The sequence below is a fragment of the Trichoderma breve genome, assembly GCF_028502605.1.
Source record: "Trichoderma breve strain T069 chromosome 7 map unlocalized scaffold00008, whole genome shotgun sequence".
NCBI classification, from domain to species: Eukaryota; Fungi; Ascomycota; class Sordariomycetes; order Hypocreales; family Hypocreaceae; genus Trichoderma; species Trichoderma breve.
Genome location: NW_026611594.1, coordinates 765984 through 783324, shown reverse-complemented (window position 1 = coordinate 783324; position 17341 = coordinate 765984). Strand labels below are relative to the sequence as shown.

Here is a 17341-nt window from a genome sequence, read left to right as displayed (position 1 = left end):
AGAATGTTCATCTTTTGTTATCAATCTCAGGTTACCGGCCCTTTTACTCTCCACTTATGACAGGAATAGTTATAGAGCTGGCATACAGCCCACCCGTGAATATAGAATTAGCTGCTCCCCGATGATAAGATTCGTCGTAAGCGCGCTCCCATCCTGGAATTGCCCCTGGTCCTTCCGCTGGGGAAATCACAACGCGGAATCGGCAGCCCGAGGGAATACGCCCTGTAGCAGCCAGTAACTCTACATCAATCTTGACCACTGTGTGCGGGAGTAGAGGTAAGGCATCTTCCTCGTGATGAGTATGCCACGGGCGTGCTTTGTTACTCCTCACTGGATCGGTGGCCCTGTGAGAGACTTTTAGACAACCGTACGTCAGTGGTGCTCGTGTACCAGGTGCTCGCGTTTGATAATGGACTTCTTTATCACCCTCAAAGACACGAATGGCGACAAAGACATCGGCATCCGCTGATGTAGATGATACCCATAGAGTGGCCCGGAAGTGGCCTGCCAATTTGAGACTCTCTGTCAACGGGTCTGACTCGAAAATAGCCATTGGAAGATCTTTGGCCGCTTGAACGTCTGCGGAGTATGTGGACTGCCCCTGCTGAAGAGGCAAATGAGTAGTGATATTCCCTACAGTCGTGGCACCGTGGGCGTTGAGGAAGAGTCCCCGGTACTCAGTGTTTGGAAGAGGCCAAGTTGTCGCGTTCTGCCACTCAAAGGCTCCGCCACCTGTTCGCATTACCATCCGTACAGGGGATTGCTCTTGATCCGGCACAAGTCCCTTGAGATGCCTGCTAAAGAAGGCCTCTAGATCAGGTTGGCAATCGACGAACATATATTCCGGGAAAGCAGCGTCGAGGATAAGAAGTTGCTTGGCTGGCGACGGCAACTCGGCATAGGCTTCGAAGCCTGCACGGCCATGGGTAAAGCCCGTCTGACTGACGGCTGTGATTACGGGTATATGGATTTTGGAAAAGTCGGCAGACAAGATTGCATCCTGGCCATGGCCATGATAGTGTCCATCGTCCCATGGGTGGTCTTCTAACCCGGCAATAAAATCGACAGCATCGCTGTTTTTGTTTCTTGCGGGACCAACACTTTCTTTCCACCACTAGTAGCGGTATTTTTGAGGAAAATGCCTCCTGGGTATGCGAGATCGCGATAAGCGTCGGCATCTGAGGCTATCGCGGCCATGGCAAGGAGGGACGGCGGTTGTAAAGCGGCAACATTCCACTGCGTGGTAGCGTTATATGAGCTGCCGTAAAGGCCGACCTTCCCATTACTCCAAGTCTGTCGAGCTACCCACTCAATAGCGTCATAATAGTCTAGGGCTTCTTGTTGCGAGAAGACGTTTAACATTCCCGGTGTCTTGCCCACGCCGCGCCATCCACACGAACCACTGCATAACCTTGCGGCACCCAGGTACTGCTGTTGGCGGAGGCAGCTGTTTCCGAGTATCGGAAATAGAAATTCAGCTCTTCTCTACTCTTCTCGAACCAAGCTGCTTCTCGTTCCTCACTAGCCAGCATCTCGGTCTCGTTATGAACGGACCCGGTTTGAAACGCACGGCCGTAGATGCCCTGCCGGAGGAGAACGGGATAAGATCCTTCATCAATGGGTAGGAAGACATCTGCAACGAAGTGACTCCCATCACGGGTAGGAACCCTGACATCCCGAAGTAATCTGATGCCCTGAAGAGCTCGGCGCAAGTGATTTCGAGTCTCCGCGGCTCCACGAAGCCGGAGCCCCAACTCACGAAACACACCACGAACAGCTGGTGCTGTCTCGAACTCCTCGACACTGGAAAGGAACTGGATTCCCTTGGCATGTTTTTCGACAGCTTTACGAGTTGCATCATCTATCACCGCACCACTCCGAAGATCCGCATCCCGTCCCAGACTTTGGAGGAAACGCGCTCGATTATTCGTTTCTGCGCAAGTTGGCTCCAAGTCCTCCATTTTCTCATAGCTACTGTTATGTAGACTAGCTATCGTCAAAGATGTGGACCCAATCGCCACTCCGATTATTAGACTGCCGATGAAGAATGTTATCAATTCACCCTCCTCGTAGTAGAACTGCCCATCTTGATCGGTTACACTCTTTTGGGAAGGCGTTTGGTACTCGAGGCCTATGAAAGGGCCGTCTCGAAATTTTCCAGTCAATACTTGCTTCATAGCCTTTGTGGAGGGTGTCGGATTGCTTTACACTGCTGGAAGAAGCGCTCGTAATTGTAATGTTACTGAGATTACGATAGGTATCAGGCGCCTTTTCTTGCACACGGGCGGGACCTGCCTGCTTATGACTCTTATAACACTATTTGGGAGGCTTAATACTCTATAGTATTTGATTGAACATACATGTAGAATGCATGTATCTACAACAGCAAGAGGAGTAAGCAAATCTTTCCAATCACGCCGCGCCGGACACACCGTACAACACCATCGTGATATGCCGCAAGACTATTTTAGAGGTAATGCGCTCCTAAGTGAGATTAACCGCTTGTATTCTCCTGAGCTGTTGTAGTGTTAGTAATTCATCCGCACATGAGAGCATGGGGTGTAATAATGTGCGGTCTATTTGACGAACATGGGTATCATAATTGGTCCGCCACCTTTCCAGTCTCTCCTGGATATCAGATCCACTGATAATGCGACAACGTCTGTAGTGATCCGCAATGTCTTGTAACACGAAACACAGGTTATAAAGAAGCAATAATTCTCTATTCAACGCCATTTCTCTCATCATACTCAACACATCTAAACCATCCAAAGCAGAAACCTCTCTTCCGAATCTTTTAAAGCCCTTTTCTAAGCTATCGACGATATAACATCATGCGTTATACCACGGACTTTAGCGTCAAAGAGAAGTACACCTATCATGATGGTTTGGGAAATCATCATCAGTAAGCTCGTCCAGTCTTGCTCAAACATTTCAAATCTGATTGATGATATTAGATCTGAAGCATTTCCCGGGGCAGTCGCATTTGTCAACCCCTATCCTCAGCAAGCCCCCTATGGCTGTCGAACGGAGAAGATCTCTGGAACAGCATTTGTAGCTCCACGGGCAGAGAACTTGCAAACCTACACCTATCGTTCCCAGTCATCCTACGATCACTCCGAATTTAAGCCGTGGCATCATGAATTGGAGACTGCTAATCCGGCAGAGCCGACAAAGTTCACGCCGAATGGTTACTGGTGGTCCGATTTCCCCTCGATCAGCGAAGGCGACTGGACCGAGCAGCATCTTCTGGGGAGCAACGGAAACGCACGGCAGAAAACTGGCGTTGCTCTCTGGGTTTTTAAACTTACCAAGGATATGAAGCCACAGACTGTATTCTCGAGTCAGGATGGTGAGGCTTTGATTGTGCCCCAGTCGGGCGCGCTGGATATCACCACGGAACTGGGCAGGCTGTTAGTAAGGGCCAACGAATTTGCCGTTATTCCGCGTGGAATTCGATATCGAGTAGGGTTGGTTGATGGTAAACCATGCCGGGGCTACATCTGGGAGCTGTATCAAGGTCATTTTCGAGTGCCAGAGCTCGGTATTGTTGGGTCGGTGGGCCTCGCCAACCCGCGTGATTTCCAAATTCCCACAGCATTCTTCGATGGCGAAGTTGTCGACGGCATAGCTGTTGCGAATAATGGCATTTCTCCGTGGACTATCATCACGCGCCTCGATACTAGACTGTGGTCCTGTACACAAGACTCCACGCCGTTTAATGTTGCTGGTTGGCAGGGCACGCTCTATCCTTACAAGTACGACATGATGCGCTTTAACTCCTTTAGCAATGCTGCATTTGATCACCATGACCCTTCGTTATACTGCGTCCTGCAAGCCCGGGCGTATGGAAAAGAGCCTTTCACCTCGGTCTTGGACTTTGCCCTTGCCGGACCTCGCTGGGAGGCAACTGAAGACACGCTTCGGGTCCCGTGGTACCACCGCAATACTATGTCGGAAGTCATCTTCCCGGTTATCAACGACCCGGCACTCCCTTTCAATGGTGGTACGAAGTTTGGTCCCTTTGCAGGTTGGATGAACGCGGCCATGGTGCCGCATGGGCAGACGGAAGAGGAGTATCAGCTGTACTTGAATCAGGACACCAGCAAGCCTGTAAAGCTGCAGGATGATGGGATTTCGGTAACGGTTTTCGAGACTGAGTGTCCCCTCATGCTTAGCGAATGGGCTTATAACACGGCAGAGAAGAATTTCAAGTCACAGGCCACAGCTGTATATGACAGGTGAAATGTACCAGTGGAGGGAGACTGGAGAACATTGAACAGAAAGATATGTATGCTTCAAATATTGAGGTACATACATGTATCTTCCACAATCCTTTTATTTCATATAGACGTATTTATCGTGAATTCAACCTTTAACTAAGTCACTTGGCGTGCTCATCTCTAAACTCCTACAGCATAATTCTGTTTACGGCATTACATACATGTAGATTCAACCTTGCATATGCCCCCCAGCGTCTTGATACCAACTTTTGCATTATAGCGATCCCTCAGGCCACTTATAAGGCGGCCACGCAAAGTCAGGATTCCACTTCAATTGGAGAACCATAGTGCCCTCAGGAAATTCCTTCTTCGTCCCATCGGACATTCGAAACGGGCCGGTTGGTTGAAACATTGTCCAGTCGTTGATGACTCCCACCGCCTCTGCCACTCCATCCTTCAATCTGGCATACATATTTGGCGGCGCAATGTAGTCTCCCATCACTTCGCCGCCTTTGTTAATCTCATACTCGCCGGGCTCAGCCCTGACCCAAACAGGCTGACGATACTGGTCTTTTTGCATGTCCATATCGAAATCGTACACTTTGGGTTGTTCAAAGCCCGCCTTTACGGGGAATTTTACCCCGCAATTGTCCAGATCTTCTTGAAGCGACATGTTGCCAATGCTGTAGTTGACATACACCAGCGACAACTTATCCGTCCTGATGAGCATCTTCCACAAAACATCTGTGCTCTCGGCTTGTTTCCATTCAATATGCTCTTCATCTGCAAACCAAGAAATATACCAGACGGCATTTTTCTTCACGGCCTCGTCGTCCAGGATGAGGAATTTCTCTTCTCGGCCAGCCTCGTCTTCTTTCCGGCGGATGTATTCATGAGATTTCCCGATATAGTCCTCAGGTGGACGGACGATTTTTATGTGAAGCCTAGGATCGAAGCGTGCATTATTTCCTAATTCGAAGGCTGATTTGAAGGCTTGCAGTTCATCGCTGGAGATGTCGGCGAGAAGATAGCATGTGAGGACATCTAGATTGTCGTGGGGCACAAAGAAGACCATGTTGAACTTGCTGCAATTGATGTAGAGGCTATCAGATTTGGTGATGAATGAAGTTTTGTTTTGATAAATCTGTTTTACAGTGTACAGTATGCTTCGACGTATCCAAGACTCCAACTGCATAAGCATCAATAGATGACAAGTAGACAACCCGTGAATGCATGATGAAATATCTCGTATTGAGTCGTGAGTTTTAGGCAGCGATTAGCGGTATTAGTGCCTACAGTTATAACCGTGCACTGTTAGTGGCGGCTGCGCCTCTCGCGATCCGCTTCATAACAGACACAGTATTTTTAGAACTGCTGCGGATCTAGCTGCATCTGTCTCGCTTACCTTACCGAAGAGGCGGTAATATATATTAACTTCAAGGAGATCGGGCTAAATATTTACAATGTGAGGCTGTCACCATCATCTATAAGCGCCTTGATGATGGGCAGGTGGTAGCCAAAGACAAGCATCGCCACCTCAATTAGCCCTCATTACACATCCTTCAACTCTAGACTCAAAATTCGGGTTCAATTGAGCCATCATACTAAATTCCTTCCTTCGATATATACGGTAAGATTCAGTTTTTACTTGTGACACACGAGACGTATAAGGGTTACACACAGGGGGAAGTGATCGCCTGGGTGGCGCTCACAGTTTCGAAATACGAATGCCATTGGCGTTGCACAAGATGAGTAGTAGAATCTATATTTTGGTTTATTTTTATTTATTTTTTCTAAGCTTTAATGAAGTATCCTATGTAAAAGTGGACAAAAGTATTTATCTATATACAAGAAGAGTAAGATGAGGAGTAAAGACCTACTGAGTTGGTTCGGTTGAGTTGTGTGAGTTTGTATAACGGGACGTGTCTCAAGAGCATCCCGAGTTTTCAATATCGCGTCCAACCCCCAGATTCGGGTCCATCCCCCGCTCCATCAACACACGCACTATATCCTCTCTCCCTTTACTAGCAGCAATATGTAGGCTGTTGCACCCTTCGCTGTCTGCTAGAAATGGATTCGCCCCGACAGAGAGTAACATACCGACAGCCTCAAGATGTCCAGCCTCGGCGGCGTAGTGAAGCGCAGTTCGCCCATATGTGTCTTTGGCATCTAGTCTAGCTCCTCTGCTGACAAGGAGGCCAATGATGCCCATGAATCCACCTCTAGCAGCTAAATGAAGAGGGAACTGACCTCCAAGGTGACTCTCCGGTGACAAACAATTGCTCTTCGGTCTGCTTATGAGGCTGATGGAAGCGTCGTACGACAGGGCTGACGGCGATGATTGCGAATCCTGAAAAGGCTGAACGTCCAACGACGCTGAGCTAGGAATAGGGCTGTGGCTGTGGTTGTCAAGCGTGTCCCCAGACGGCAGAACATTCGCGTCGGTATCGAATAGAGGAGATGCCGCTGGCCAGAATGGAGTCCACGGATTGGGGATCTCGGCGGACAATGTTTGGCTCCTCTCATAGTCGGATATGGCCGAGGGAGTGAGAGCGCCGTATGATGAATTTGGCGATGTGATGGATATGAAGCTCCGGTTGTAGTCCTCCGGAGGTGTAATCTCTAGTCGTCTAGTGACGCAGCTGCAGCAAGGTCCAGCGTGTGGTGATGTTCGGAGATCGGGTGACTTGGACATTTCAGAAAGTCTCTGCTCAGCTTTCCGACGTCCTGAATGATAGCAATGGTTAGCAGATATTCTCATTTCGCGTATAATGAGTCGCCTTCACTTACTATGCTTGCGCTGGGCAATTCTGTTCTGCTTCCTCCGTCTCTCTTTTGCAGCATTTTCCGCATCTACGATGCTATCAAGCTTAATCTTTTCTTCAATCCCTTCATCATTTTGAATGCAAAGTCTCAGTTCATGTCGGTTGCCAGAGGGGCGGTCAGGAGTGCAGGATGAGGTCGCCATAATGTCTTTGCTCTTTGTTACGGTAGACGATGTTCGCTCTTGCAGTAAAAATTCTCTAGTTACATAGTATTGTTGTCGTGGATAAAAAGTGCAGTTCCAAAAACTTGTCTCATTATTTAAACATTTCTGTCAGGCACAGACAGGGATGTTGGAAGGAATCTGGGAATCTTATTGTAGACACCCTCGGCATTGGGGGCGGGCACACAGCTTAGCAGCATCTCCTGCAACAAGCCACACCTTTCACCACTCTTGTGCGTAGCCGAGAACCGGGGATGCTATCATCTTGGCTGAAAGAAGCCATTTGTGGCTCGAATTGGCGCTCACACGGCATCTATAAACGCATCAACACGCTAGATGGTCGCAGTGACAGTGGCCAAACTCGTCCATCTTGGCGGCCCATTTTGCCTTTTTTGCGACTGTGGCGATCCTGCAAGGTTGCTTGCTTGATCTGGGTTAGCAAGGCTGCTGCAAGGAACCACAAAAGCACTGGATGCGATGCGGCTTGGGCGACTGCTAGGAATAGTCAATGGCGGAGCCGTTCGATCTAAGCAAAGGACCATGGGGCCGCGGGCTGGATTCCAAGCAAACCAAGTGCGAAGTGCGATGAATCGATGCAGGGGATGGTTGTAAGGCTGGCCAATCGGTGGCGCCAAAGCTGATGGTTCAAGGGTTGATCTCCTGAGATGGGAACATCCGGAAGACGAAGCGGAATGACGACGTTCCGAATAATGACCTCGAGAGGCAGCTCGGTGATTGACTCATTGCAGCATTCGGTATACGCGGTCTACGCGGAATTCCAGATTGACGAAGCTTCATCACGGCCATCGTCAGACGCTGCGGCAGTTGGCTTTCACGGGACCATCGCAAACCCGCCAAAGCAGTGTGGCGAATGCACAAGATCCATGTCAGTTTGGCGGTTGGCCCAATAAGCGCCCAGGACGAGGCGCAGAAACCCAGGAGGATCCCCAGAAGGATTGCCCCTGGCATCAAGGCATACTTGCGTCGATTGATCACGGGAATTGCGGCTGGGCCGTAAACCAGAGCAATGGCGCGTCTAGATGACGCTGCTTCATCGTGCGCCGTAGCTAAATATGAATATTTGCATGATGCTAATGCCAGGCAGACTTTGTGAAGTCTGTCCCACAGAAGCTAATACGCGCCTCACATTATTAATAACAACTGTGGGCGATCTCATCTGGCGACAGCTTCAGCTGTGTTGGTAACTCGTCGCTGACGTAGCAGAGCGCGGCGTATTTCCACAAGAAGAAAGTCATTCATTACCGTTTTTCGAAGAGCGTAAAGTGATGCGAGATTACCGTAGAATGTGCAGCGAATAATACATGGATTTCATCCAGCCAGTCTTACTTGGCCCGAGTTGTTGGACTACTTCTCGGATATAAGTGGCCCGGCGGCAATAGCGAGCTAAAATCCCATCAAAGGCCAAATTAACCAATGAAACGGACTCATTCAAGATTCCGGACCAAAAACCGGTTCGTTCTGATCCCATGGAAGTCTACGCACACGCATACGCATCGATCTCCAGCCCCGGTATCAAATCACATTGCAGCACGGCGATGTCCGATGCAGGTAGAAGATGACAGGTTACAGGATGAATCAAAAGTCCAATTCTAAGCTAGAAGTACATTGTGATCTATGACTGACTGGCGCCCGTAAATGTGATAGCCCTGTGGTTGCCCTCTTTAACTCCTCTAGTCGAAACATGCCAAACTGTGAAAAATACAATCGAGTTCTGCATCCAGTGCAAAAGTCGTAGAATTTTGTCTCGCTGCATCACTTCTTTTGAGATCCGGATGTCGAGCTAGATCCTCCAGCTCCAGATGCTGGTGTACTAGCCGAAGTGTTTTGCGCACCAGATCCTGAGGATCCTGATTGACCGGCAGTGTTGTTGGTGCCGTTGGCATCTGAAACTTGTGTTGGCTCTATTCATTGTCTTTCAAATGTTTATATAAAGGGGGAGATGAACCTACCAGCGACAGAAGCCATAACCACAACAAGAGGGAGTCTCATTTTGTCAATGATTGCGATTTCGACTGTTCAAGAAGTAAATATTGGAGTGTTTGGTATAATATATCTTTTCCCTTTTGTTAACGATGCTGTTTTGAGTCTGATGAACAATATCCTCATTCCCCATCCCAATATTATATATCTTTCCACGCTGTCAGCGTGACGCGGCCCTGACGAACATGCTGAATGGCCGAATGCCATCCAAGCTGAACAGAATAGGGCAATGCATTTACCAACCCATACCGTTTCAACGTCCTGAAGGATGAAGGTTGGCCGAAAGGCGGGATAGGCTGATATGCTGACAGAAAAGTGCAGTTCCATGTCAGCACAGAGCCAGCATGACTGCTGACTGCCAACATTTACACTGCGTCGGCAACACTCACTCTGCGATACCGAGTATCATGAGATTGCTTTTGAATTATCAAACGAATCATAATTGTAAAGTTGTTGTCTCTACTTTCGGTTGTGCGGAATATTATCAATGCGCATCCTCGTTTCTTTGTCGAATGTGGACATATTCGAGGTGGGCTCGGACATGAACAGGGTGCAGCGGCCGATAGACGTTGATAATGAAAACTATTTATCAATAGAAAGATATATCTTCTTTCTAACTAGACTAAAGACTCTCATTCATTTACATGATGATAGGATTTACTAGAAGCAAGTTCATGTTGGTCATACGCGATGCGCCTTTGCGAAAGGCGCTATAGGATTCTTACATGTCCATGTGATCTTTTCATTCAGACTCAAATTGATTTTATGATATTGCAACGTTAATTTGTCATTTCAGATTGCCAAGTCCAATGATTTATGATATACCGATATGCCCAATTGCCTGATCATGACATTCTGATTATGGAAAGGGCCAAAGAACAATATTGCACAAGATACCGTCTAAGCCTTCCTCTTGAAGCTGAAAATCATCTATCATGTGTTATGACTTTGCAGATAACAGAAACATATGACCCGAGATATAATCCCTAATTCCTTCTATTGAGGTCATTCAGATAGGGTAGCATTCTACACCCAATTCGTCCAAAGTGCGCCTCGGCAATTGCACTTTTGCCGTGTCAACCGCAGCCCCGGAAATTACCTTCTTTTCTTTATCATTGATAAAACATCTTCAAAGTCCCATTCTGTGTCATCAAATAGGATTTTCAGGCCAGTTGCACAGCTGAGCCATTGCCGGTGACCAGACTGCCAGAGAAGTCATTTCCATTCCGAATTAATCCTAAAAGAGAATTGAGAAACATTTCTTACTCACCTGTAACCTCGAGTGAAACATTTCTCTAAATCTGTCAGAATCAGGCTGTGTTTGGGAGCACTCGTTCATTGAACTGCTCAGCCTTGTATGACTGACAGGTTTCAGCCCTATAACCTGACTTAGTAAAGAAGAAGGATCAGTATTCGAAACAACGAGCCTCATGCGCAAGGCAGACGCACATTAGCCCCAAAATAGACACCGCTAGAAGTAGCGGGATAGTGAATAGTGGTACGGCGTGGCGAAGGCGACTGATACGACGTTAATCTCGCATCGTTCCGCCTAACGTCGGATAGTAGTATAAACAGACCCTTGTAATGCAGAGTAACATTAATTGGAATATTGATATACATAGAAGAAAGGAATTCATGGCAACTGCTTTGCATGCAATGCCTATTTACTACTCATTTGGCTGTGCGATCAAGACATTGTGAACTTGAAGACAGAATTGCTGGCTACAGCTTGCAGAGGAGTTGCTTTACGACATCAAGAAAATAAACCAGTATCTACATTGGCTCCGTAGCGTTCATGCAGCATTGCATTTCCGCATTTTAGCTCTAATTGCCGCAAGTCATTGCGCTTGTGATGGCGTAAGGAAGAATATTGTATTAGGGTAAATGGGAGGAGCGATGATTCTAGACTTCAGCAACTTTCGTATCCAGGCAATAGAGCAGCCCATGGAAATAAAAAAAAAGATTAAGATTAAAGTCAGACATCAATTAAATGCATAGGACGCAAAAAGAATGATCTCGCCCGGGCTCGAACCGGGGACCTTTTCGGTGGTGTCAACGAATGATGTTAACGAAATGTCATGACCAACTAGACCACGAAACCATTATGATATCTGATTGGTGGAAACAAGCGGCCGCATATGAAGTATATAAATCTCCCACACGTTAACAGTCTCGTCTTCGAACCAGAAAGTGACGAGATCTCATGACAATACGGCAAAACTCATCCGAATTACGTTTTCAAACTGATTTGAGATTATCTGAGATTTGATCTAGGACCAAACTTGAAGAGGGAATTAGGATTATACCAACTGTAAAAGCTCATCCTAGTAATTTTGTGATAGGTTCAAAGAGAAGTCGGCAAATTAGATTTCAACCTTAATTTGCCGATGTCCGCAAGCCACAGCCAACGCGGCTGCTTACCGCTTCTCTCATTGTGACGCAAAAGAGAAATGCTTGAGCAAAATGCTAGACTGCGGACTTTTATCCGTACTGACGTCGGCCACGAGGGATTCCATGCACAGCCTCGAAGCTCAAATCCGAAATCCTAATCGGAGATAGCTAGAACGCATATGCAAATGTATAAGTGAGTGAGTCCCTAAAGTGGCAATCGTCCGAAGATTTGAGTCACTTTCCCATTTTCACAGTTTAGCATTATCTCAAAAGAACCGCAGTCATCCACTAACTCAAGTTAAATCACCGCTCGGCCTTCAACGCACCACCCGATCGTACGGATGTCGAGGTTCCCGGAGTAAGCAAGTTCCCCGCCAGTCCGTAAGCCGATCCCCAAAGAACTGGGAACCAGTTGTTGCCTAGTAAGCCCTGTCCGGCTATCGCTCAACAGAAGAACCATAGGTTTTACATGTTCAGTTTCTCCCCGGTCCTCTAAACCCAACCCAGCCTGCCGGAGATGAGCTTTTTTTGTTGATTTTTGTTGACTTGAGGTGGTTGCGCCTGATGAATAAGCACTAACTACCGAGCGTGTTGCCCGTTTGCTGTTCGTGTTGTTCGTAGTAGCAAGGCTAGTCTGACTCGAGTGATAATTTACTAGCATGTATTCATGCTAAGGCGTATGTGGGGGAGATAGCAGCTGCAGGACAACGAGCAACATTGGCTCTTTTAGGAAAACAATGTTAGAACTTATGTTGATGAAAGACTATGATATGCATTGTATAGTAATTCATTAGAGATATGGTAATTCCCATTAAGACCGGAAACGAAAGCCTAGCAATAGATGGAATCTATTGTGATCTGTTGACGATATAGACAGCATTCTATCAGAGACGAAGGCTTATCATTTATGCCTGATTAATAAACATCTAAAACGGAATTCCATATATAACAAATCATGAATTCCATTTGGACCCTATAAGAGCATGCCAAGTTGTCACTTCACTCATATAGCACTAGCGCATCACGCCCGGGACCATACCATTAAGAAGTATACGTATAACCGTATTTCTTACCTATCACACAAGAACTTCTGCCAATAGTACACGGGAAGCACCTTAAAGAGTGGTCCTTCCGAACCTATAAGGCATCGCTTAATGATTTGTATTAAAATAGAATACGCTACGGCGAATTACCTGATACCGGACTCCATGACAAATGATAAGTATCGCTCGGAGCAGATGAGGTAATCGGACCAGACTCAATACAACTTCTTTAGCACTCTTGGCAAACCTCTATTCTATTTATATGTAAGTCGAATAGTTATGTGATGTGTATCACAACACTATCAGCAGCCAAGTCTGATAGCGGCTCTGATTCCAACTCAGTGATAGGACCAAGGGGTAAGCTGTCTCGTTCCTTGCCGTCTTTACCGTCTCCAGTAATTAGTAGCAAATGAAGAATGCAATGGCAAGACTGGATATACCGCTGCGGAATTCGTAGCGTCCCCACAAGGCTCTTGTGGCTCAGGGTTTTGAAGCCACTGCTGACTCCAGGTCGATAGAGTTTGGAAAATGCTGACAGTGCGAGTAGTCGAGGAGCATACCCTTCTAGTCATAAGCAAGCATTCCAAGTGAATCATGGATTAAACTGAATTATGACCAAAATCTAGTGACAAAAAGCATGAATGCCAATTCCGTGGCTTTGATTCCATAGAGGGTATGCATCATATTTCTGCGATTGCGTTTCGGTCTTCTCCGAAAGTCTGATTCCATACCACAGAGGCGCACCGGCTTCCCGGCCCTTACAGTGTTCGCACACTGGCGGAACTGTTGCCGCACTGAGGTTGGATTCGCCGCCGGAAGTGTGGAGCCGAAGGAGCCGATCCGCAAAAGCCTAAGAATCATAATCCACGGTATGAACTTATCCCCCTGATCTCACATCACACTAGAGAGGTCCCCCCGGAGAAGCCCCAGCGTCGGTGAAGCAATTGACGTGATCGGGCGTGTTAGCCATGTTCCTAGTTCTGACGGGAGAAAATCAGCTCATGACAAAAAGACTTGGTCCCTTGGGAACCCCATGGTGTGTCCTCATCTGTGCCCCAGTGTAGGAAGAGGCCAAAATGCTTTGAGGGTAATACGTTCAATTCCGCCTTGACCTTGCACTTGTGAAACATGGCAAGAGTTCGCGAGATACTCTGTGAGTAAGAGGACAGAATATATGCTCTTATCCGGTCTTGTTTGCCAAAATGATTCCACAAGGAGACAGTGGTAACACAAAAGCAATTGAGGATCCTGTATACAGGTGGCTACTATTTCCTCGCCCCGCCTCAGCCCTATGGCCCAAGCAAAATAAGAGTCGAAAAGTCTCATAAGACTGACATCCAGTTTTGGCTGCGCTAATCGAGCATGTTTGCTGCCCAAATACAAGCCTCCAGCGATCCAACGTGAGACACACTACATCAACTTGGGCGATATATCCCAGGAATGCAACAGTGCCTCAATTTCGGTGGTAACAGGAGTTCGTTCAACTATTTCCGGCGCCATGGATCTAGTGAATTGCACATAAGCAGTTGCCATTGAGCAGTTGCCATCGATTGGTTCGGTTGAATGTGAATATGATGACGGGGCTGTTCAGGATTCTTTATCTGTCATTCAAGTCCCTGCTGTACTTTATACAGACTACATGCTGTCACTTGTGATAGTTCATAATTTGGGTCTAGTGATATCAATATTGCGGTGGGAGACCTGATATCCGGAAGCTAGGAGTAATTAATTCCGGAGAAGTCATGTAAATTGAAGAATCCAGTCAAAGAGTCCGCATATGCGATATCAAGAACGCAGAAATCGTCTAGATATGGACAATGTCCCTTTCAAGCGGCGGGGTGGGCTAAAGACGCCAAGAAGGAGGCTGTGGCGTACGCCAGCCGTGGTGATATGATGTCCGGCATTCATCATATCTCCATCTGTCAAATCGAGTTCCTTACTCATGTTATCGCCGATTCACCGTTAATTCCGCCGAAAAGAACTCAATAGTAAGGACTTTTGTCGTAAATTTGTAGTTTTAGATGACTACTCTTGGCCGCACCGTGTTTTTGTTGCCGAATAATAGGGGTTTCGCGAACATGATCAGCGTTTGTTCGCCTATCGTTGTATGCACATTTCGATCAATCAACTTTCAGATTGTTGTATTAGTAGATAAATTCTGGATATAAGCGGGCCATTTTCCGAAACTGGGCTGTTGATTAAGCCATTAACCTTGATATAATGATACCGGAGGGTGTGGAGGGTGTAAAGGGTGTGTCGCCTCATCCTGCTAACCTGTACCTAGCTGACCCTCCTTGAAGCAATAAGCTCACGAGCGGGTAAGCCTTAGTTGAAGTAAGGAGCTCACAACAGGTGAGCAGCAGGATTGATTGGAGTTGAGGTGAAGCAACTTGGACTATAAAAGGGACGGTGGTCTCTGGAAAGCAAGCGTTCATGCGGATCTCATTATTCACCAGCCACTCAATCTATCGCTTGCTTTTTCAGCAATAGCTCACATACCCAGCTAAACCACTTATAGCTCACCGAGTATTTTTCACACGCACATTGTCATAATGGCTTCAGCACAAGGCATGGCCGCATACGCTGCGCCCTCTCTTTTCCAGCCTCACCTTACCCGCCAGGCCATCCGAGATGCTCACAAGAAGAAGATTCCCCCGTTGATTGGATACTATGGCGGTCTTGGATCCACAAAGATTTCACGCTGGGTGGCACCTCTCAACTTTGATGTCGTCTGGGTCGACTGGGAGCACAGCAGCATGAACGTTGAGACAATGACAACCATTGTTCACGAGGCCATTTTCATGAGCCAGGGAAGGACAATTCCATTTGTCAGAGTGCCAGGACATGACCACGCCTCGATTGGATATGCGCTGGACGCCGGCGCGAGTCTTGTCATCCCCCAAGTAAGTTACACGCGACCAAGAGTACCACAAAGCGCCATGTTGTGAGATGGCAAAGCTGACTCGGATGTAAAAAGGTTGAAACTGTTGAGCAAGCAAAGCATGTTATTTCATCAGCCAAGTTTGGGTCCAAGCAAAGGGGCACTCGCTCGGCACCCCCCTTCCGACTGATGCCTGGTGTCACAGATATGGCATTCCAGCCGGGCAGAGATATCTTTCAGGCGCTCAATGATCAGGCCGCCATCATGATCCAGATTGAATCGCTAGAAGGTGAGTTTTCATTTCATCAGCTTTGAGCATCGTCTTGTCTGCAGTCATCTGTCAAATGGACCCCCTAGCTGACTCTTTGTCCATCAGGCATTAACAACCTGGACGCCATCCTCACCGAGGTGCCCGATATCGACATGGTGTGGCTCGGAAGTCTCGATTGTCGTGTAGAAATGAATCTGGCAAGCAACTATGGCATGGGCGGTAACGAGCCCGAGTGGCTAGAGGCTCGCCAGAAGTTCTTTGACGTCCTTGACAAGCACGATAAGCCCTATGGTGGCTTTGCCTTTTCAAGCCCTCCCTTTGGCACCCCAGAATCTTTCAAGAAGGCTGCAGAGCGCATGTCCTTTATCATCGTGGCAGCCGATGTCAAGGCGCTGGCCGGCATGGGAGAAACGCTGCAAGAAGCGCGAGGCCTTGTGGAAGGGCTTGTGGTACCGGAGAAGAAGGTGAATGGAGAGAATGGACACAGCAATGTCAATGGTGAGAAGTTATAGATTGGCGGCGATTGGGAGGAATCGATGGTAAAAAGGATAAAGAGAGATGAATGTGGATGTGAGGGAGAAAAGAGGAAGAGATAGATCAGAGGGGGTGATGTAAGCAGCAGCCAGACATGGCAGTTGCAGTGCTCAGCGTGCCTTCCTGCTTTGATGGAGTATCATCTGTTAGTCAGCTATCACGACTCTTATAATAAAGCTTCATGATTCGAAATACCTTTGACAGACACATTGCAACGGCTTCAGCTGGGAAAGTTGACGTGCTTCTCCTGCTTCCACTCCGCACGTCAATCGACACCATTTACATAACAGCAACCCTTAGCGCTGCTCGAGATCTGGGGAAGACGCCGTTATCGCGCACCATGTGGGACTCGTGCGACATGTGAATCTGCAATCGAATCAAAGGCGTCGCCTGTGCAATATTCTCCAGTCATTGCCTTGATCCCCAAAGACGAAACGGGATGCTTATCTCGCCATGCTGCCGCGGCCTCCCCGCAAATCGACAACGGCGAGCGCTGAGGATTGGCTGCTGCTGGGTCCTGATCCCTGGCCGACACAACCCTTGACTCGTGCGGTCCGATTTGCGTTGCATTGCTATCATGCGCTGTTGCCTTCGGGCCATCGCTTGGCCTTTCAGCTGGATTAGAGAAGAGAAAAACGGTCAATGAGGGTCGTATTGTACAGATTAGAGAGGAGCATATAGACTACTTGCAGATGCCACATGGAAATCAGCATCTGAGACATCGGCATCGCTTACTTCGACGCCGGCAAACAGCAGGGCAAAACAAGCTTATCGTCAGCCAGCGAATGCTTGGGCCAGAATCGGCACCGCCGTTACTCGTTCGAGATGAAGCCACGACTAGGGCCCAGGCTAAGCAGCTAGCACGCGACAGTAACGCTGCGGAGGGCGCATCAAACATGGAATTGGAATGGAGAGCCTCGGCCGTCGTCATCGGACGAACCATTGCGGCACGCGATAGATAGCATCTGACGAGCTTCTTATCTACAGCCCTGGCCATGTCTCCAGTTGCAA

General features: G+C 47.8%; 5 protein-coding genes across 5 annotated transcripts; 2 read left to right on the top strand and 3 right to left on the bottom strand.

The window, feature by feature from the left end:
* Window positions 1-43: 43 nt before the first annotated feature.
* On the bottom strand, window positions 44-1961 carry T069G_11346 (uncharacterized protein; the record flags this gene model as incomplete). Its single annotated transcript, XM_056178551.1, has 2 exons — window positions 44-1114; window positions 1401-1961. 2 exons carry the CDS (start codon window positions 1959-1961, stop codon window positions 44-46), a joined length of 1632 nt encoding a protein of 543 aa, XP_056023425.1.
* Window positions 1962-2834: 873 nt separating this feature from the next.
* T069G_11345 (homogentisate 1,2-dioxygenase domain-containing protein) lies at window positions 2835-4245 on the top strand (the record flags this gene model as incomplete). Its single annotated transcript, XM_056178550.1, has 2 exons — window positions 2835-2905; window positions 2958-4245. 2 exons carry the CDS (start codon window positions 2835-2837, stop codon window positions 4243-4245), a joined length of 1359 nt encoding a protein of 452 aa, XP_056023424.1.
* A 252-nt stretch (window positions 4246-4497) lies between these two features.
* Window positions 4498-5298, bottom strand: T069G_11344 (uncharacterized protein; the record flags this gene model as incomplete). The annotated part of the gene is made up of 1 exon (XM_056178549.1): window positions 4498-5298. The coding sequence occupies one exon, from the start codon at window positions 5296-5298 to the stop codon at window positions 4498-4500; it is 801 nt and encodes a 266-aa protein (XP_056023423.1).
* Window positions 5299-6016: 718 nt separating this feature from the next.
* T069G_11343 (ankyrin repeats (3 copies) domain-containing protein) lies at window positions 6017-7191 on the bottom strand (the record flags this gene model as incomplete). Its single annotated transcript, XM_056178548.1, has 3 exons — window positions 6017-6064; window positions 6229-6950; window positions 7014-7191. 3 exons carry the CDS (start codon window positions 7189-7191, stop codon window positions 6017-6019), a joined length of 948 nt encoding a protein of 315 aa, XP_056023422.1.
* An 8005-nt stretch (window positions 7192-15196) lies between these two features.
* On the top strand, window positions 15197-16308 carry T069G_11342 (hpcH/HpaI aldolase/citrate lyase family domain-containing protein; the record flags this gene model as incomplete). Its single annotated transcript, XM_056178547.1, has 3 exons — window positions 15197-15547; window positions 15622-15814; window positions 15902-16308. 3 exons carry the CDS (start codon window positions 15197-15199, stop codon window positions 16306-16308), a joined length of 951 nt encoding a protein of 316 aa, XP_056023421.1.
* Window positions 16309-17341: the final 1033 nt, after the last annotated feature.